Genomic DNA, 22,846 nt, shown 5'->3' with positions numbered 1-22,846 from the left:
CTACTTTTCACTCTGTGTTGCCAGATGAGCATGGAGAATAATTGGAATGAATCCTCGCAATATGTTTGCTAATTGTGGGAGAAACCAATTCATATTAATAAATAAAAATTGCTGAGTTTCTTCTTGGCAGTTGGTGGGCTGTCCAAGAAGAACGAGGTTTTCATAAGGGAGGGAGGAGTTTTGAATGGAGCTGCTCTTGGGATGTAAGGTGACGGTGTTATTTATTCAGCATCATATTTTCTGCTCCGAGAATGACCTAAATGATCCGGCTGTGTTCTACCACACTTTTTCTCTAAGTGAAGGTCAAGATACCACAGGTGCTGATGTTGGTGGAGATATTCCTTTGCTGCCCTCCATGAACCAAAGCTTCTTGTCTGGCACACTGCAGTTGCTTCTATCTCTTTTTCCCAAATTGAGGAAAGAAATACACAGAGTTAGCATTTCCTAAGGTGTGTTCCACAGGAATCTAGTTCTATGGCATGTTTATAGATACTATAGAGGGAAAAAACCCCTCTGGAATCAAATAACTTGGGTAAATCTGGATTAAACAAAGGCGAATAGTTTTTTTTCTTTACCACAGAATTTCTCACAGCCTTTATTATGCTCAAGTGTGTGGTGGAGCTCATGACAGATACAGAAAGCAGAATTTCACAGACTTCTAAGTCCACAGACTCTCTTTTTACCCCAGATTCTCTTGGAGGACTGAGTGTTCATCAGCCCATACTTTGAGACCTGCTGGCCCAATTCATTTCCTCTTTTGCAGAAAAATTCACAAGTAATGAATGGATGTGAATAAAAAGGGAAAGATAGTGAAATCCTATTCATTTATCTAAAAGACCATTTGAAGAACTGTCTGTGTTAGAGTTATGTGCTTTTTTTCCCCTGGACTAGGGAGAGGGCAGACCATCCCTTGATAAAGTGAAGGCTAGTGAAACAGGAATGCATGTTTCATCCCAGTGCCAAAGAGCTACGGATTCCTCCACAACTCTTCTAATACATGGCTTTTGTGCAAATAAGTTTTAAAATGAATACTGTCCTTTTGCCTGGTCAGATTTTTCCCTTTTCATCACATGCACAACCTTTAAATTGCCCATGTGGATAAGAGAAGCAGCACTTGCAAGTCCCACATTTTGTTATAATCAGGGCTGACCCTACATTCACCTTGCCTATAAAGTTGGGTTTATTAACCATTCATTCATAAATATTTGTTTCCATATGCTTCCTGGAATGCTCCTTTGTACCATTTCACATCTTTATACTGATGATTTCTAATGTGCTAAATTTCATTTTTAAAAATTTCTTAACATAAATGGAGAAATAATCTTCCACTGAAATAGTATGGATTTGAAATATTGATTTGGTAATCATCTAAATTATGTGAGCAATAACTAAATCAATTCTCATTATTCATAAAATAAAGTGTTTGAACTTAGAGTCAAGAAATCTAGTTTCTATTTCTTCTGTGTTTCTAATAAGTTCTGTGACTGTTGGTAAGTTTCTTCACTTCTCTAGGCCTCAGTTTCTTCAACTGTAAAATAAGAGGGCTGGAGATGATACCCTCTAGGGACTTTTCAAGGTATAAAATTGTATGATTCTCATACTATTCTTTTTTTTCCAAATTTCCACATTTGCAGATTTCTATATGTATCCGTCATTGTGAACCACACATCCATGGTATGTTGAAATAGATGACCTAACTGGCAATATCATACCCCATTATTTTATAAAGGATGAACCGGCATCGTTCTTCTAGCCATCGGTCAAAATTAAGTTTGGGCGTTTGGCTACTTAAGTGTATCATTTTTTCCCTAAATGTATATAGAGAAATAAATGTATGCCCAAAATTGAGACTAACTTTTAACTTCTGAATAGCCTACGATGCAATTAAGAACAAGATTAGGAGAAAGCTGATATATACACAGCACGGAGATGAGGCAAAAATTTCTAGAGCTGTGCTGTTCAATACAGTAGCTACTAGTTACGTGCATATATTGAGCACTTGAGATATTGCTAGTCTGAGTTGAGATATGGGTAAAATAGACACCAGATTTTTGAGGCTTGGTGCAATAAAAAAAGTGTATCATTAGTAATTTAAAAAATATTGATTACAATTTAAAAATACTGATTATGTGTTGTAATGATAATTTTTGGTTATATCAGGGTAAATAAAATATACTATTAAAATTAATCTTACCTGTTTCTTTTCACCTTTAAAAATATGGATATTAGAAAATAGAAAATTACATATGTGGCTCTTATTATATTTCTAGTGGACAGTACTGTTCTAAGGGATTCAGTCATATTAACAAAGGTAAAGATGCTTTAGATATCAACTTTATCCCCATAGAAAGATTAATCAATAAGTAGCTCCAAACTTTTAAGTAGGGTCTGTTCTAAATTTTTATGTCACATCTCTCTCAATTAGAATGATTTTTTTTTTACGTGGAAACAATATCGTGAAAGACTAGTTTCCCAGCTCAGCTCTAAAGCTCATTTAACCGTTAATACAACTAAAATATTGCATATAAGCAGTGAAAATATCAGAAAACAATACTAATTTAACAAAATAAAAGAAAAAATTATTTTGTTTGTTTTATTTATACTTGAGTTAATTCTGTTCAACCGAAGGAGAAACAGAAGGAGCTGGAAGCCTCTAATGTGGCTCCTTCAGAGGACTTTGGGACGTTTTTCAAAGATTTAAATCTTTTATGTCTATTATCACTTTAAAACGTATGGTTTTCATTCCCTTTAAGACATATGTGATTCTTTCACTACCTTCTTACTTATTGCCGTGATTATGGTAATCGTTTTGACCTACAACAGTAAAAACAAAGGGGAAGAGAGACTCAGGAGTTTCGGAGAAGTTGCGTAAGCTGCTCACGTTGGCACAGTGAGCAATACGAGGATCGGAAATGGATTCAGCATTTTGTGACTTAAAAACCCATTCAACCTTGCTGCTTCTCGTACTTTGTCTCCCAGAGAAAATGTGAGAGGAAGAACATTGTGTGGAAGAGAAGAATTGTGAGTGTGAAACATAGTTCACATGCAAAGAAATATCGGGGAAAAAAAGGTCAGATCCATTCTTTTACTTCTGTCTCAGGAATGAAAAGTCAATTTTTAATTATATGGGTAAGGTTGAGCAGGGGCCAACCTATCAAAAATGCTGAGTTCAAGGTTGGAGATTAAATATGGAGAGAGGCTCAATTTATTGCTATTTGTGAGGCATAAACATCCTCCAGCCTGCCCTTGACCCTGAGGTAAACAGTGTGAAGTATGGTCTCACGGGACAAGAAATGAATAGCTAGTGGATAGCATGGTCCAAAGTTGATGCCATCTATTCTGGGGTGCTGACTGAGTGTGGGAAATCATGTGGCTATCACCATCTGCTGTCACCTCCATCCTTTTGGGGACACAGATATTTCAGGTCACATAACATCCTTGGGAGCCTACTGAGGGCTCCTTTTTGCCTTGTAGATAACATAGACCCTAAACTTTGTGCCTGATTCATCGCTTTCCAAACGACGTGTCTCCAATTGCTAACCATTTATAATATTAGTCCTTGTGCATAACTACATTGTTCAGATGCCTTAAATCCTCTCCGGAACAAGGCAAGATTTAAATAAACAAACTGAGTTCATTCATTCTTAAACACACTATCTTGCCAAACAGCTATTTTCTCGCATGTTTAAAAATATAAGATGGCTAAATGGCACTGTAATCTTAAACGTACAACTCAAGGTGGATTTTCTTCCAAAGTGAGATAAATTTTGCTCTTTACCGTCTTATCAGCGTGACTCCACAGCAATCCCCAAGCATCAGAAATCACATTGAATAAGGCACTAACTGTGATGAAAGACGGGTAGGGGAGAGAATGGTGCATTGGGACCATCTTCTCCATTCAGATATTGGGCACAAATATTGCCTTGAAATCCCAGCATGAGGGCCAGATTTTCAAATTCTGCTGATCAAAACGGGTTCACAGCCAACACTCAAGTTCAGGATAGAGGACAAAATGACAGTAGGAGATGGAGAGGGGAGGAAAGAGAAGAGGGGATCCCTTCCAAGCAGAGCCTTCCTTTTCATCCCCCAAAGTGTCCCAGTAGATTAAAAGCAGCAAGACTAGCCACAGAGTAGGAGGAGATTTAACAGCGTTTGTGGTAGAACAGGGCATGTGGCAATGAACTTTGCCAGAGTTCACAACATGGCTGAGCCTGGGAAGGGTAGTGTACCCCTGAGACCTAGTAGATCAGATAGGAATTTACCTCTTTTTTCCCTGCTTCACGTCACCTTCATCACACTGTGTTCACAACACTTATTAATGAGGGGAGTGGCACTTCAATTGGTCATTACAAACTATAACCCAAATAAAGTTGAGTGATTTGTTTCAGTGAAAGACACCTTGATTGAGGTTGTTATTAGTAAACTATAAAGTACAATGAGGATAATTGGCATGAACACTATCATTATTTAGCGGTCTCCAAATTTTCCCATTAATTTTCCTGTGGTTAAAGGAAATTACTTAGATTTAGCCAATTGAATATAGATAGGAAAAATTGTTCGTCGAAGTATAAAATTGCTATTTATACTTAAACCATTAACAAAATTTATATTTCATGATAAATTGTTACATATTTTTAGAAATCTTCTTATTCGAAAACCTGACAAATGTTTCTGTAGTTCAAAACATGAATGGCAAGAAAGAATAAATTCTTAGCAATTAAAAGCAAATAAAACTGCAAATATCAATTGTTAGTACAAACAATAGGCATAAATTAATACAAATAAGGTGAACTAATGTCCCAAAATGTCCACAATTCCCTTCTTCTGATCAAAGGAATACAAAAACTAAAACAGGTATTTTATAATAAATTTAAATTATGTAATTTTCTCAATTAATATTCTAGAATGTGACTAAAGTAAATAACTTCTTGCATGTGTTACAGTGTATTCAGTTCTTGGCCTTTCTTTTTGGATTAAAAAATATATATGTTTGGAAATGATATTGTCTTTCATTTGTTCCTTGAAAACAAGAAATTATTTATTTGGCTTTTATTGCTATAAATAAATGACTCATTTGAGCCTTGTTTCTCTAAAATGAGGGGTGTATGCAATCTGTCATGCATAAACCTTTTTTTTCTCCACTTAGTCCACTAGCTTCTTGCAGAGAAATTGTATGAGTAGTTAGTTTTCACTGTCGTTACAGCAAATTGGAGACAGAAGAATAAGGGAGAATAGTAGAAATCAAATAGAGGAAAACTCTAAATGTACCACGACGGCGGACAGCAATAAAACTGTCGACTTTGAAATGAAATCACAGGACAATTTTTCCTTACAAGTATATGGGTACAGAGAAGCCATTGAAATCACAAAATTATTCCTTTTGTTGTTGTTGGCTCTGATATAATGTATCGGCTGAAAAAGTGGAATTTTTCTAACTTTCTAATACAGGAAGAAAATAATTCTTATGTGGTTTCAAAACCACAAAGAATATAACTATAACTATAACTATATATATAGCTATAAATATACATAAAGAGTATATATGTGTGTGCAGATTTATATGCATATGTGTGTCTATATACATTATGTATATGTGCGTGTATATATGTATGTATATACAGACGTATATTTAGATACATGTGTATGTAATTTAATCCTCATTATAATAACAGAGGCTTAAGAAAGAAAGCCTGCAGCCTAGAAAAGAAGACATGTTGAGCCAGCCCTGATGGCCTAGGGGTTACAGTTTGGTACGTTCCACTTTGGCGGCCCAGGTTCAGTTCCTGGGCACAGAACCATACCGCTGTCAGTAGCCACGCTGTGGCAGTGGTTTACATAGAAGAACTCACAACTGTACACAACTATGTAGTGGGGCTTTGAGGGGGAGAAAGGAAGGAAAAAATAAAAAGGAGGAAGATTGGCAACAGATGTTAGCTTAGGGAGAATCTTGTCCTGCAAAAAAAAAAAAAAAAAGAAAAGAAGACATGTTTATCTCTGTAAACTCTGACTAAATACATGGACGGGGCGGGGGAGCAGGTTGTCAGAGAAGAAGTGAAGCAAAGAATGGAAAGGAAGGAATGCCAATGTTCAGAGATCTACAGTGAGACCCCCAAGTTGACAAGGAACCCAGTGGTGAACTGGAATGTGATTCCCCATCGACTTTCTTTTTTTTTTTTTTTTTTTTAAAGATTTTATTTATTTTATTTTTCCCCCCAAAGCCCCAGTGGGTAGTTGTATGTCGTAGCTGCACATCCTTCTAGTTGCTGTATGTGGGACTCGGCCTCAGGATGAACGGAGAAGTGGTGCCTCGATGCACACCCGGGATCCGAACCCAGGCCACCAGCATCGCAGCGCGCGCACTTAACCACCAAGCCACGGGGCCGGCCCCCCATCGACTTTCCCTTCCCTTCTAGATGTATAGGGGTCTGAATGGCAGACATTGGGAAAATAGCATCTTAGCTCTTAGTAATTTTCTTTTGGTGTCATTACTCTGTGAATACTTTCCCATTATCAATCTGTGATAGTTTTGCTAAATTTAAAGATATAACTTAATTAGCAGACACACATACACTCAATAAATATGTGATAAGACTCTGAAGTCATGACACAATCCATTAAAAAATACAGACAGTCTTTTTGAATTTTAACCCAGTGTACAGAAATGTACAAATTTATATATTTCCTTTTCTGGCATTATTTTAGCATAATCTTTGTGTGTATTTAAAAATCTAGTGTGTCATAAGTTTTTGTTACAATATCAGACAAGAGTAACATTCATAAAGAATAAAATATACCCTTAAATACAACTATTATTAGGTGAGAGGTTTATAAATTTCCAGACTTTAAAATATGATATTTTGTCAAAATATTTATTAAGAACACACTTTAAACAGAATAGCATTATGAAAAAGAAATTTTGAGATACTCTCACCATAATTTTCCATTCATTAAAAACCATCAGAATTGAAAATTTCATAATTCAATTATTTGTTGAGAATTATTTCTGAGTTCCTAACATGCCCCAGACAAAGTTTTGCCTCGTGGGGTTTACATTCTAGTGGAGGAGACAGATTATGAATATGTACATCGATACGTAAGTCATATAATTTTGGATCATTGATAAGGCCTATGCAGACAAAATGAATAGGGTAAAGGGATACCGAGTTACAGAGACTGAGGAGCAGCTATGTTATATAAGGTCAAGGAGGACCTCTCTGTGAAGAAACGAATCATGAGGAGCCATTCATGGGAAAAACTGGTGGAAGTTTCTAGTAGAGGAAACAGCATGTGCCATGGCCCTGGAGGAAGCAAACTTTCAGTGGTCTTAATAGAGCAAGGCCAGAGTAACTGAGGGAAAGTTGGAGGTGAGATGACCAGAAACTGTAATGAGTAACAATAAATGATAATAAGGAAATAGGATAAGAGAAGTTTGGTAATTAAAATGTTTATAAGGTATTTGTCCTCTCTTAGCTTTTATACTTTAAAAGATTTTTTTTTTGGTATAAAATGTGCTTCTTATATATTCTCTGAGTATCTGTGTATGCATGTGTATATATGTGTGTGTGCATGTGTACGGATGTGTAATAGGTGTGTATATAGATGTGTATATGTGTGTGTGCATGTGTATGTATATATATGTCTATGTATGCTCGTGTATGCAAGTGTATATTCAATTGTTCATTGCATGTTAAGAACATGGCATAGTGGACTTTGGGTTGCCTAGGTTTGCATCATAGCTCTTCCATGTTCCAGCTCTGCGACCTTTGAAATGTTATTTAACATCTTTGTGCCTCACTTTCCTCATCTGTACAATGGGAATTATTAAAGTACCTACTTTGGAAGGATGCTGTGAGGATTAAATGAATTACTATACGTAAAGCTCTTAGAACAGTGCCTGGCACATAGTATAAATGCTATATAAGTGCTCCTTTTATAATCTCCTCAACAACTAGCATTTAATCCAAATGAGTAGAATACATTGTAATTATTAATTCCAATTTACACTCCCACAGGCAAAAGCAATAGTCAAGAAGCCTGACTTGATATTTCTCCATTGGCCACTCATATTCATTTACTTGACAAACTAGTTCAGACTTGCATTTGTTTTTGGAATACTTCAAGCTTAAAGAGGAAACCTCTTCTGCTTCTAAATTGGGACAATTAAATGTTTCTGTCCTGGATAGAAGGTGCAGCCAAAAACGTTTTCTAGAGGTTCAGGGTACATTAAACATGTGTCCACTTGAGGGAGCTCCAAGATTTCTCCAAAGTCCTGGTCTCCTCAGCCTTTCCAGCCCTGGGACAGGGCACCCACAACGCTGGGCTTGGGGCACACGCATTGTGGAAGGAAAAATGTAAAACGTCCAGAGCTAAAGTTTGGGAAAAAAAGTGCCGGGTAGTAAAACTGATAATTGTTTTACTGTTTTCCAGTTATGTATTTAATTGAGGGGAACAGAAACACTTTTTTGAGAACTTCAAACAGCTCAGCTGGAAGCACAGGAATTAGCATAAAGTGAAATATTTATGGGAGCTTAATACTGTTTAAGACTCATTTTCTCCTTGCCTTAAGACAAGAAGTCAAATTAACCATTTCTAATTAAAGAGTTGGAAACAAAGTAGTGTGAGACCAGAAGTAGAAGCTAAATGGTAATGTCTAAGTTGTGAAGTGTGAAAAAGTCATTTGACACAGAGGTCAAGAATGGGAAGATACAAAAGACTCCCCGTAGAACAAGAGAAACAAATCAGGGTGATTTAAAAAGAGATATAATTATGAGACGCTTACTACCACTCCTTCCTAAATGAATATTTTTCCTCTTAGGGCAGAGTTCTAAAATTGGACATGATAATGCCCCTTTGTCTCTCTATGTCAGTGGTTCAGCCACAAAAGAAGCATACACACAATATTCAAAATGAGCTGGGATAGCTTTAAATGTGATTCATGGGAATTCTGGCCATGAAAGAACAGCCATCCATTAAGGATATCAAAAAGGAAAGAAATTCGCAAAGCCTAATGAAGACACATCCTGGGGGCTCCAGGCCGTCCCTCCTCTCCTTATTTCTAAACCACTATATAGAAACACAATGATTTGCTTAAATCATCAATTTTATGCACCTATTTTAATTTTAATTGCATCATGAGTGAATAGTCGAAAAGAGTGAACCTTTGGCCCCTAAATCACTACAGGCCGAGTCATCTAAAGATGAAAACAAGGCAATAGAGATTGCTGCCCAGAAGAAAAGGAGAGCATTGCATTAGAATATACTTCCAACAAATGAAAACTATAATTAAAATAGGATCATGTGATTAGAAGTAAATTAAAACGAGCATATCATGCTTCTAACATATTCTTTGTATGCTTAGATCCTCAATTTTAAAGTTTGTTTGTCTTAACAAACTTTTGCAAAGATTCATGTCAATTTTCATTCCCAGTTCATGAAATCTCCTACAATTGTTTCTTTATTAATTAACATGTAATATTTCTACCTAGATGGTATACTATATTGTTAAGTTACTTTTGTATGCATCTCAAATTCTCCTTTCATGTTATCTTGATTTTGACTAAACTGAATAGATTTGTTGCGCTACTTGAGAACAGAATCAGGATTATCTTGCAGATGGTTTTAAAATCATTTTTGTGTTTTTTTTTTTATCATTTCCATTTTTCATGGATCATTTGTTTCTTTTTGCTTTGCCTGTAAGTGTCTTCTCTAGTTTTTCGTAAATACATTACCTCATGGTCTTAAACACCTTCTGTTGCTTTCATAATGATGAAACAAGATGATATGCCTGTTGAGGAAGCCTAATGCTTCTGTATTTTCTCTTAAAAAATAAATTGGAAGAGTATTTTTATGGTGTTTAACATAAAGAGTGTAATACATACTCACAGAAACTGTTTCTCTGGCAAGTGAGTAGAAATGAGCCAGGTTTTTTGAGATTGTCTCTGTCTGTGATGGCTACACAGACAAGCCTGTGCACAGCCTGTTTACACAATATTCATTATCTCTTAGTGCATTCTCTATGTCTTTTTGGAGACGTTATCAACTGGACAGAGAGGACTTCCTCCCCATGTATATTGAGTCAATCTTTTAATTTGCACTGCAGACCCTAAACATTACCCCAAAAGAGTACTTGGGGGAATACACAGGCCCTAGGCTTCTTAACTCCTGCTTCTAAATTGGGACTTCAGGGCTTTCTGAGTGAAAGAGAAAGCAAATTATTTCAACCAGGGTATTCTGCAATGAATGGGATCATTATTATTTTGACTTTGTTGTGGAGACAAGCCACAGTGGCAGCAGAGATAGCATCAGCCAATTAAACTCTAATACAACGTTCAAAAGATATGAAAGATAGAATTTAATTATGAAACAGATGACACTACTCAATCCTAATTGTCATACCAGGATCCAAGTCAAGGACCTCTTAATCACCAGCTAGGAGAATGCATAGCAAAGCGCCTTACGTCACCAGGGGCAAAAAGCATCAGGCCATAATTACATTGCACCTTAATAATCCCAATTAGGAACAGCAACAATAAAAACAGATAGAAACTTCTTTATATGTTTTGTAACATAAAGTACTGGGAAATATTCATTCAGTTACTATGATTGTGGGCAATTGGATTTCTCTTTCTCATAGTTTATTCTTTCACTAAGAAATCTTTGGGTGGAACTCTGGAGATTCCTTAATTATCACAAGTATTTTCAGAGTTACAATTCTTTTGACATAAAAAATTAACCACACTTATTGGTTTATCCAATAATATCAGGGGAAGTAGAGACCTATAAAAGCTTCCAAATTGGCACCAGCCATAGAGTCATAAGAGCCAAGCTGCCTTAACGACTTGTTACAAATGCCTAACAGCTCCAGAGAGAAAATATTTTCCTGAGCCTACAGTTCCTCATCTGTTTTGCTTTTCTGCAAACTTCACAAAGATAACAGGCAATATGCCTCATTTCCTATACACCAACCTATTTTGGTGAAACATTTAATTTCTAACCAGTATGGTGACCAGAAGTGGAGAGCAAGAAGTCTGTTATACAGAATAGAAAAATGCAGGATGTGGAGTCAAAATACTTGCTTTGCAGTCCTTGCTTTGCCCCTTCTTCCTTTATCAGTAAGTCCCTCAACCTTCATTAGAGTCAATTTCTGGAGATTTGGTGGAGCTCACGGGCTGTTGTGTAGATTGAGAAAGATGACACGGTTAGGGCAAGTTGATAGCCTTGGAAATGCCATACAATTGTTAGTACTGCATGAGGTGGAGCTGTAGAATCAGAATGGGGGAAGAACTAACCTTCACTGAACATATGCTAAGGGTCTGTCATTATGCTAGGTAACTTTGCATTTTTATGCCCTATAAGAGGTATGATTTTCTTCATGCTACAGGTGAGGAAATAAACATGAAGAGATTAAATAACATGCCTAAGATCACACAGCTTTGTTATTGGCAAAGCTGGAATGGGAATCTAGGTCTGTCTAATCCTGGGATCCTTCTTGATGCCATTCCTCCAAGTTTGGAGTCAAGGTGATGCAGCTTCCTTCTTCAGCTGATTCAACTCCTGAGTCCTGGCACAGGGGATCTGTGGTCAGCAGAATAAGGACCCCCTAAAGATGTCCACGTTCCAATCCCCAGAACCTGTGAATATGTTACCTTATGTGGCAGAGAGACTTTGCAGATGTGATTAAGTTAAGGATCTTCAGATAGGGAGATTATTTGGGCGGATACAATGTAATCACAAGGGTGCTTATAAGAGGAAGGCAGGAGAGTTAGAGAAGGAGATATGACGGTGAGGCACAATTCAGAGAGAAAGAGATTTGAAGATGCTACACTGCTGGCTTTCAAGATGGAGGAAGGGGCCACGAGCCAAGGAATGCAGCTGACCTCTAGAAGTTGGAAAAGGCAAGAAAATGGCTTCTCCCTTAGAGTCTCCAAAAGGAACACAGCCCTACTGACATGATGATTTTAGCCCAATGAATCTTCTGACCTATGAACTGTAAAATAGTAAATTTGCATTGTTTTAATCACTAAGTTGTGGTAATTTGTTACAGCAGCAATAGGAAACTAATACAGGATCCTTGTCTTTTCTGGGGCTCTCAAGCTTTGTTTGTCCAGATGTAGGGTGGCTTAGCTAGATTCCTTTAACCCAGGAGGTGGATGGATCCTGGAGGCTGGGCAGTTGATAGGCAGGAAGTGTCTGAGAAGCACAGCCACATCTTGTGGCTGTGATGGGATCCACACTTGCTTTTTTAGAGAAATAAAGTTGGATTTGGAGGCCACAGAGATGTAAATAGTGGAGAAAGCCTTGGCCTGTGAGGTTTAGCAGGAGGTAAGGGAACTAGGATGTTCAGCTCTGATGCAGGGCCTGGGAGGGGAGGAGGTCTACATTCTAGAATCCTGGGAAAGAGTCAGAAAATGTTTCTGTTCCAGAATGTATAGAATAGTGACCTCTAAAAATTGTAAAGCATAGAACCCCTAAATATGTATATTTATTATTAATTATATCCATGTACTTCTGTACTAACATACAGTATATGGTATTGAGCAAATAAAAAAATTATAAATTGAAAGCATAAGTGGAAAAAATAATTAATGTGCAAGTTCCAATATTTTCTTCCTAAACCCCAACAGATTGTCTTCCACATTCACCGTGGAGTGATATAGAGCATGATAAGAGAGATTTGAGAAAATGTGTTTTGATGGGTGGAGGGTGCCCCCCTTCATATTTCCCTTTCCTCATCTTTTGCCCAATTTAGTTTAAGAAAGATGGTGAAGTGGGAGAGGGTGAGAAGAAACCTCCACTCTTCTCTCTCCTCACTCTCATGATGTAGGTAGCGAGGTCGTGAACTTGGACGGTTGAGGAGGCCTATGTCTGCACCTAAGGTGCTGTGCTGGGAGAAGGGGCACAGTTTCCAGGGAGGAGGAATTTCCAGGCTTTGCGATTATGTCGTTTGAACAGACTCACCATTTTCTTATGAAAGTCATGAGATGATATTCTTCCACATTTGATTCTGGGGAGCAGAAAATACTGGAAAATCCTCAATTAGTTTTACAGAGTGATTTGAGTGCCTAATCATGAGGATTGTGAGATTTCCCTGTTCTCATCTTTCTTGTTCAAAGGCCTAATTTTCCACAACATATTTGCGGTCCTAAACAATTCTGAAAATATCAAAGATAATGGGTTTGTGTCCCTAGTTTGGGAAAGCATCTCACCAGTTCAAGACGAGGATGAACTGACGGCTTCCCTACTATCAACACCCCTGCGGGGAGAGGCGGGTGAAGGAGGTGGCACACTGTGGGAAGAAGCAAAAATGGACTGGAAGTAGGAGACCTGGGCTCTGGTCACAGCCTTCCCCTCACTTGCTGTGTGAGCACGGTCAAGTTGCACAACCTCTCTCTGCCTTGCTTTCTTTTTCCAAGATGAGAAGCATCTAACTGGAAGAGACAATCACTCATATCCCATCCTAAATAAATACACTATTTTTATACCTTGTTTATGAGATACCAGGTGTATTTTTCTGTGAAATGAGAACATTTCTTCTCAAACTCTCATATCGAATGGGCTATCTAATTATATCTAAGGTGAAAAGTGTTAGACTTTATTTGAGGAAAAACTGCCCTTTAGTGTGGTAAAGGATTAGGGCAGAACTCAGGACTCTACATCTCCTTGCTAATTATATCTGGAGTATGGTGAATGAAGTCAGTACTTGGGATGTGAATCCTGGTCCACCTACTTGTGAGCTACACAACTTTAGGAAAGCTATTTAACCTCTGTACTATTCAGGTTCCTTATTCACAATATGGAGAAAATCATGCCTACCATGCAGTATCATGGTGAACATTTGAATATGTAACCTAGTTGGTTAGTGTATGTCTAGAATGGGCTCTCGTGTTGTGTCAATAACAATAATAATATCATCAAGCCCAAAGGATGCATTACTTATACCCTCTGTGACTCAAAGTGATGATGTAAGCCCTCTGTGTTTGTTTTATGCACTCTCTCCCATAAACATAAGGTCCAGAGTCATTTATGCATCAAAACAGAGCAGTTAGAACAGAAATCAAGCCATATAAAGACATGATTACCAGAAAATCATTCACTGGACAGCTCCTTAACATAGGGTTTCAAAACCTCAGCACTATTGAGTTTGGGGCCAGATAATTCTTTGTTGTGGGGGCCTGTGCATTGTAGGATGTGTGGCAGCACCTCTGGCATCTACCCTCTAGAGGCCAGTAGCACCTCCCGGTTGTAACAGCCAAAAAAACGCCTCCAGGCATTGCCAAATATTCCGGGGCGGGGGGGGGGGGGGAAAAACACTCCTGATTGAGAACCACTGCCTTAAAATGATGAGCCAAACATACAGAGAACTAGACTGAAATATAAATACTGTGAGATTATGTGTTATATTCATAAAGACTAAAAACGCTAATGAGAGTGGTTAAAAGCTTGTCTCTGGAAACTTGATATTTCGCTCTACCTCTAGCTATCCATGTGACTTTAGGTAATTTACTCAACTTCTCAAAGTTTAAATTCTCTCTTTTGTGAAGTGAGGATAGTACATGTCTAACAGGTCATTGTGAGGATTAAATGAGATAATGTCATGATGTTGGGCCCACAGAAGCAATTAGTAAGTGCTGGTAATTGTTCTTTTATTATTATTTATCACCACTACCACCACCACCATCATTATCATCATCATTGATAGATCCTTCTCTACGCAGCACTGCAGTATTTCTCAATAATAGAGTATAGCTTTAAAAAATATTATTTAGGAAAGTACATTTTTTAACTCCTTTATAAGATTTCAAACTTCAGCCTTCTAAATGAAAGGCTCATCAAAATATCCATCCTTTTTTCTTTTGACTCATTCATTCATTAGTAATCATTATATTGGACACAGTTAAATATGCATTTCATCCAGAGATGCCCACAGGGAACCCAATGCAACATACACCACCAAAACCAAAATGTAATGTTAATGGAAATTAACGAAAGACAAATCATTCCATAGCACACTAATTAGTTTTTTAAGAATTAAATCACCGAGAGCTGCACATTCTACAAATAATTACAAAAAAGAATAAAATAAGAACCTCATTAAACTATTTAAACAAAGTACTGGATTTATAAAACTCCTAAGTTCCACATTAGAGAGCACAAGTATGTTTCCCACAAGGAGGGATAATGTTCCAAAGCTTCCATTTTTCTGAAATCCTAATTTTATTAGCGGCAAAGTAATTAATTTTTGTGACAATAAATTCTTCAAGGAGAAATAAATACTAAGTCAGAGCAATGTGAGCGAAGCAGTTAAAGAAAGGGAGATGAAAATACATCAAGGAAGCCTTAAGAGCAATTTTTATCCCACACTATGAAACTACGTCTTTAAAATCTGGTTCATTTTCAAAAGGGCTTCTAAACAAATCTCCACTACTCAAAAGATAAAGATGGTATCAATGAGCTGGCAGAAAAGTCAGCTGGGAAAGAAAATGGGGGATATTTTTTTCAGGTACTGAAAGACACTGTATAGATTGAGGGAGTGAAGAGATTGCTAAAAAGAAAGCTCTGTGTGTGTGTGTGTTTGTGTGTGTGCGTGTGTGTATGTGTGTATGTGAGAGAAAGAGAGAGAGCTGAAGGTGTTGCAGAAGGACAAAGGACTTCACCAGCTCAAAAAATAAGGACTTCGCAAAACAATATAGTCTTTCAAATATCTAATGATCATGGCATTAATCAAGATAATGCACAAAATACTAATAACAGAAGATAACCTAAATTTATATTATATTGGCTTAATTTTATTTTTGCCATGTACAATTAATGAATAGAGGCTATGTGGAATTAGACGGACTTTGATTTAGGTTATAAAACCATCATCAACTAATTGTTCCACCTCAAGTAAATTTCTCGACTTCTTTGCATCTCAATTTTTTCATCTGTACAAGGAATCTAAATATTTATACATTTATATCTCATAAATATTGAGAGGATTAAGTGAGATAAAGTGTACTAAAGTCTTAGCATTGAACTTGGCACCCAGGAGGTGATTCTTATTTTACTGATATCTGAGCCATCAAAAGAAAACACTTTCACGTTAAGCCCAAATTAATGTACTCTTGTGGAAAATTTTTTTAATTAAAAAACATTCTGTCGCATTATCCCAGGTAAAATAAAAATGCATAAAGTTAGATATGCATGACAAAGAAAAATAAGGGACTTCACATACTTATATCTAATTCATGCTGTCCAATTTATGTGCAGGGCTAACTTTTATATCCATATCAATCACTTTTACAAGATGGCAAGATTACATTCTTAGAGTAAGGAAAAATTGGTTTTAAAGAATGTTCACTTGATATCAAAGTTTGGTCACTGTATATCATATATGAAAAGCTATATATTTCAAATATTAACACATCCCTAGAAGTGGTGAATATTCCTATCCAAAAAAAGGTTAAGTTATTCGGGTCATCTTAGGATTTATTTCTCTCGTAAGGAGTTTTATAGAAAATCTGGTTTGGAAAGTCTTTCCTATTCTTAAAAGACAATGGGAAAGGTATTGCATAATTTTATTGAAAATGCTAATAGGTAAAAGAAAGGCAAACACATATTCTGAGAGATTACTATCTGAGGAGCAAGCATCCCCAAATGGTTTTGCATATGGTTTTTCGTATAATCTATTCAACAAATCTCACAGTTATGATCCCTATTTCTTACAGATGAAAAAATCGAAGTTTAAAGAACTTGAAGAACTGTCTCAAAGACTCATAACTAGTAATGGCCAAGCTGGAAGTTTAACAGTTTGTTGTAGTAATACTCTATACCCCAAGCTTTTCCTGCCACTTCATGCCACCTTTCCTTCACAACCCTACCCCCAACACCTCAGACAAACAACATTCATATTGATTAACTGATTAATGTCCCTTAATCTGTTAATTCATACTTTTCATAAGAGAGATGGCATTTATTCTATTTTATAGATGAACAAACGATAAATAAAAGAAATCCAGTGCAAGATGGCACACAGTCATCAAGTTCCATCACGACTCTCAGTATTTTTCTGATTCCTCCCAATTCCTTCCATGAGTCACCCATCTTTGATGACAGCCTTCTCTCAGGTGGGGAGAGATAACCACATTTAAACACCTACATTCAAATATTTAATAAAACATTTAATGAAGTATTTAATAGAGATCAATAAAAATATTATCAAAAAGATAAAATCTTCATCGATGAGATGAATTTTCTAAAAATCTGGAGGACTGTTCCCACTTAATTCCAAGATTCTATGCCTTGGAGATGTTATGCACTAATTCTTTCAGAATAGAAATAAAGGTGACTTTAGATGACCTAAGTGTATGTGAGCTGGGTGCAAGACCAATAATAGGTTTCCGACTTTGGCCTACCCAATCGTACTACTGGTATGTAAGGAAAAGAACTATGGATTCAATCCATCCAATCGGAAGTGTTTACTTTCTAAAGGGTTCTGGCAGTGAGCTGGCGTGCTTGACTAGTGAGCGAGAAGTGACTGGGGACAAATGGAGTTGCCGCAGTTGACAAAGGACTCCGTTACCGTGCAGCCAGGCTGTGCCTGCATAATGAACAACCAGGACATCTGTAAAATCGACTTCTGTTCAAGAGATTCAATTTGCATGACAAACTACACGGTTGCCACTTAAATGTCTCCTATTTGCACACCCTGTGCTTGGGATAGGGTGAGAAGTCAGGCAAGGCAGCATAAGATCTTAGCCAAAGGCTAAGGAAAGAAAAAAATCCAGAAGATTTTAAGGGCGATATCCCATAGAAAAAGATCCCATCAGTTCTTAAACTGGATCAAGGACATTCCTCCTTTCAGTTCTAACCCCCGCTGCCCCCACTTCCTGGTACCTTCTACCCACCTCCATCTCCTCACCCCAGTTTTTTTCTTGCCTTCCTTCTTTTGATCCTTCAGGTTGGAGAATAAAATATCACTGCTTCAAAGAAGACTTTCATATCTCTTCAATAAATGGTGTTGGGAGAACTGGACAGCCACATGCAAAAGAATAAAAGTAAACTATTATCTTACACCATACACAAAAATTAACTCAAAATGGATTAAAGACTTGAATGTAAGACCTGAAACCAGAAAACTCCTAGAAGAAAATATAGGTGGTATGCTCTTTGACATCAGTCTTAGCAGTATCTTTTTGAAAACCATGTCTACTCAGACAAGGGAAACAAAAGAAAAAATAAACAGATGGGACTATATCAGACTAAAAAGCTTCTACAAGGCAAAGGAAACCATGAACAAAACAAAAAGACAACCCACCAACTGGGAGAAACTATTTGTAAATCATATATCCAACAAGGTGTTAATTTCCAAAATATATAAAGAACTCATACAACTCAACAATAAAAAGACAAATGACCCGATCAAGATATGAGCAGAGGATATGAACAGATATTTTTCCAAAGAAGATATACAGATGGCCAACAGGCACATGAAAAGATGTTCAGCTTCACTAATTATTAGGGAAATGCAAATCAAAACTACAATATAGATATCACCTTACGCCCGTCAGAATGGCTATAATTAACAAGACAAGAAATAACAAATGTTGGAGAGGATGTGGGGAAAAGGGAACCCTCATACACTGCTGATGGGAATGCAAACTGGTGCAGCCACTATGGAAAACAGTATGGAGATTTCTCAGAAAATTAAAAATAGAAATACCATACGATCCAGCTATCCCACTACTGGGTATTTATCCAAAAAAAATGAAATCAACAATTTAAAGAGATTTATGCATCGCTATGTTCATTGTAACATTATTCATAATAGCCAAGATGTAGAAGCAACCCAAGTGCCCATCAACTGATGATTGGATAAAGAAGATGTGGTGTATATCTATATCTATATCTATATCTATATTTATAACTATATCTATATCTACACAATGGAATACTACTCAGCCATAAAAAAGGACAAAATCATCCCATTGGCAACAACTTGGATGGATCTTGAGGGTATTATGTTAAGCGACATAAGCCAGACAGAGAAAGACAAACACCACATGATTTCACTCATTTGTGGAAGATAAACAAACACATGGATAAGGAGAACAGATTAGTGGTTACCAGAGGGGAAGGGGATGGGTGGGAGGGTGAAAGGGGTAAAGGGGCTCATATGTATGGTGATGGATAAAAGCTAGACTATTGGGGATGAGCATAATGCAGTCTATACAGAAACTGGTATATAATAATGTACACCTGAAATTACACAATGTTATAAACCCATATGACCTCAGTAAGATGATAATAATAAAAAAAGAGGACTTTCATGACTTCCCTATCAGAGTGTTTGTTCCCCTAGTTATTCTTTATCATTCCACCCAGGTCTATCTCCTTCATAGCACATATTACAGTTCGTAAATGACATATCCATTAAATTCTTTATTTGCTTACTCTTTTTCCGTTCCTTTACTGCATTGTAAGCTTCTCAAGGGCAGCGACCATGTCTATTTTATTCACCAATGTATACTTATCATCTAGCTCAGTAACTGGTGCTTAGCAATGCTTCAAAATGGAATGAATGAACAGATGAACGAATAAATGAATGAAGAGAGAATTTGGTCACCCTCACTTTAATCAGCTACATTAACTCTGTGAGATAATATGAGATCCAGGGAGTGTGGTGGAATGTGTCTATGAAGTTAAAATATTCTAAACACTTAAATGGATTTAGTATATCTGTTGGAGTTGGTCCTGCTTCCTGAGTTCTCACATGAAAAAAAAATCAGTATTTGCTTTGATTTTGGCAATATAGACGATATTGTCTCATTAATTCAAAAGAGAAAAAAGAAGCAAGTTAGTAGGTAGAAACTTTGATACCAGGTCCACACCCTGGCAAGACCCTTTGGTGTTCTCCGATAGGGATGATTTGCCATAGGAAAGATAAAGAACCGCTTTTGATTGTGGAAGCTTACAAAGGAAGAATACTGTTCTTGCTCTGATTTAATCAGATTTATTAGACTCAACTACGCAAAAAGAGAGAGAGAGATTTAAGGTAAGTTTAGCATATATCTGTGTTTTCCATTTAAGACTTAAGTACCACAATTATGTGTGGAAATTAACAGGGGAACTACAACTTTTTAATGAGATATTTAACTGGCTTTCTACTTCATTATATGGACTCTGAGTGGAGAATGACATCCTGGACTAAACAGATCCTGACACTTGATAAATAGAGCTTAGGAAGTAATTTGAACTTTAGCAAAAATACTTTCTTTCTTAATTTGTTCATTCATTTACTGAATAAATACTTACTGAATGCTCACTATGTCCCAGGCATTGTGAAGGTGTTGGGGAACCGACAGGGAACAAGATATAACAGGTGTTTTCTCCCATGGAACTTGAATTCAGTCAGGGAGAAACAGACAATATACAAGCAAACAAGTGAGTAAAGATCATTTCAGGATGAGAAGTTCCAGGAAGGAAATGACATGAAGTGATATGATAGAGAATCAGGGAGAGCCACTCTGAGCTGAAACATGGATGATATGAAGAAGGCTGTTACATGCCGAGCCTGGGAAGGGAGTTCCAGAGACAGAGAAAAGCAAGAGCAAAGGTGTTCTAGTGAGAAAGGTGTTGTAGTGTTATAGGTGTTAGGTGTTATAGTGGGGAAAGATTTGGTATGTTTGGTGTATCAGTCGGGGTTGTCCAGAAGAACAGAATCAATAGGACGTCTGTCTGTCTGTCTATCTATCTATCTATCTATCTATCTATCTATCTATCTATCTATCATCTCTCTCTCTCTCTCTATCATCTATCTCTACTTGTTTTAAGGAACTGGCTCACACAATTGTGGAAGCTTGGTGAGTCCAAAATCTGATGGGGTTGGCTGGCAGGCTGGAGACTCAGGGAAGAGCTGCAGTTTAAGTTCACAGGCCATCTGCTGGCAGAAATCCTTCTTGCTGGTGGTGGAGTTGGGAGGAGGTGTTAGTCTTTGTTCTCTTAAGGCCTTCAACTTGTTTGACAAGGCCCACCCACATTATGGAGGGTAATCTGCTTTGCCAAAGCCCACCAATTTAAAAGTTAATCTCATCTAAAAATCACTTTCATAGAAACATCCAGAGTAATACTTGACCAACTATTTGGGCACTGTGGCCCAGTCAAGTTGACACATCAAATTAACCATCATATTTGGGAAAGAAAAAGAAGTTAAAGGTGACTGAAGTGCAGTGTACAAGGAAAGGGGTGGTAGGAAATGAGGGCAAGTAAGTGCAGAGGGAACCACTGAAGTTTCTGAAGTGGCGCGAGCAACATGTTCTGATTTAAATTTTGCCAATGCCTCTTTCTGTGTGTAGAGCCTGGAATTCACAAAAGCAGGAGGGAGAAATTAGGGAGACAAGTCTGGCGATTTCTGCAGTAGTTTGGGCAAAATGAAATGGTGGTTTGGACTTAGGTTCTGATAGAAGAGACACAGGAGAGGAGAGGGATTCTGGGTATATCTGGGAAGCAGATATGACTGGATGCCGATGGGCCGAATGTGGGACTAACACAAAGGGGGCCCAGTCTTACTCCTGGGCCTTGAGCAAGAGGGGGAAGAGTGGGAGGCACATATTTAGGAATTTTCTATCAAAATAAATAGGAGTGGATATAATATCTTTAAAACCTACAAAACTCCATGCTTTCTCATACCTACATTTATATCAGTAAAATAGGTTCTTTGTTAAATGGATGAAATTGCAGTGCATTTGGAATTACCTATTCAAGTTTTACTTTAATTAACTATAAATCTTTAAGATATATGAGATAAACTTCTTTCAGGTACAGTTTTCTTTTAGCTATAATTTTAAATACAACAATTCAGTATTGTGTATTTTTTTTGTTTTTGAGAATTTCTCTGCTTGCTTGTAAAATGTCTAATTGCGTCATTGGATAATATATTATAATTAAGCTTAAAATAGTAATGGTTACAAAAAGATATTGCAAGTATATTTCAAGTTAGTATTTCTACGATTATCAATGCTCTGCAATTCCAAATGTATTATAATAATAATGACATTATTTAGTAATTTGGTTATAAAAATGAATTAAAATGAACTTAAAAGACTATAATGACAGTGGAAAAACAAATGCCCTCTCTGCTCAAGCAAACAAACTTCTAAATGCCTAATTCCTGTATCCTCTATATCCACACCCAATTTATGTCTGTATTTAAGCTAAATATATCTTAAAGTTTTTTCTGCTCTCAAAAACTGGTTTAAATTTTTGAGGAGTCATTAGATCTATCTAAATAGCAGAACAGGAAGCCATGTCCTAAATCCAAAGTTAATTAAAATATTAGCTAAATAGAGGCAAAGCTGGGCCTGGGACTCAGATTTCTTTATTTGCTGCTGGAAACTTGATACTGTAACCTATGTATACCCTGGCTGGGCCGAGCAGGGTTCAACCTCCACATCACTTACTCTTTACGTGTTACCTTCCCACCTAAACATTCAGCCCTTTGAGATGAGGGAGAGTGTCTTGTTGATCATAACACCACAGTGTCTGGTGTGGTGTCTGGGCCAGGAACTTATTAAGGTGCTCAATTAACCATCCTGAAAGAACTGAGTCACTCAATTCACTTGTGAGTATTCAGCTATTTATTCTGAAATATTATACACTCAGCTTTTCAAACTGTGGATTCTGATCCATTAGTCCGTCATGAAACCAATTTAGTAAGCCTGATGAGAATTTTAAAATAATTAAATGGAATAGAACATAATAGAACAGATAGCTTTGCACGTAGAAAGGTTCATTTTTTTTTTTTTTTTTGGTGAAACTAAGTTATAAAGACATAAGAATGTGTGGATTTGGTTACGATGTAAAATGTATT

General features: G+C 37.0%; 1 protein-coding gene across 3 annotated transcripts in view; it reads right to left on the bottom strand.

The window, feature by feature from the left end:
• The window catches only part of CDH6 (cadherin 6), a 126,864-nt gene that overhangs the window by 79,133 nt on the left and 24,885 nt on the right, over positions 1 to 22,846 (bottom strand). Inside the window, exon 2 of one of the 3 annotated variants that reach the window (XM_087443164.1) lies at positions 17,886 to 18,007. The exons of 1 other annotated variant lie outside the window; for it this stretch is intronic. In XM_087443164.1, coding sequence (XP_087299290.1) covers positions 17,886 to 17,891 — 6 coding nt within the window. In that variant the 5' untranslated portion in view covers positions 17,892 to 18,007. The remainder of the gene's footprint in view (positions 1 to 17,885; positions 18,008 to 22,846) is intronic. One more of the 3 variants, XM_087443165.1, reaches the window with a different exon arrangement.

Source organism: Ceratotherium simum, chromosome 18, assembly GCF_057802395.1.
Source record: "Ceratotherium simum simum isolate JZ-2026a chromosome 18, ASM5780239v1, whole genome shotgun sequence".
In the NCBI taxonomy this organism is placed as follows: Eukaryota; Metazoa; Chordata; class Mammalia; order Perissodactyla; family Rhinocerotidae; genus Ceratotherium; species Ceratotherium simum.
Note: the sequence above shows the minus strand (reverse complement) of the source record. Positions and strands in the feature narration are given on the sequence as shown.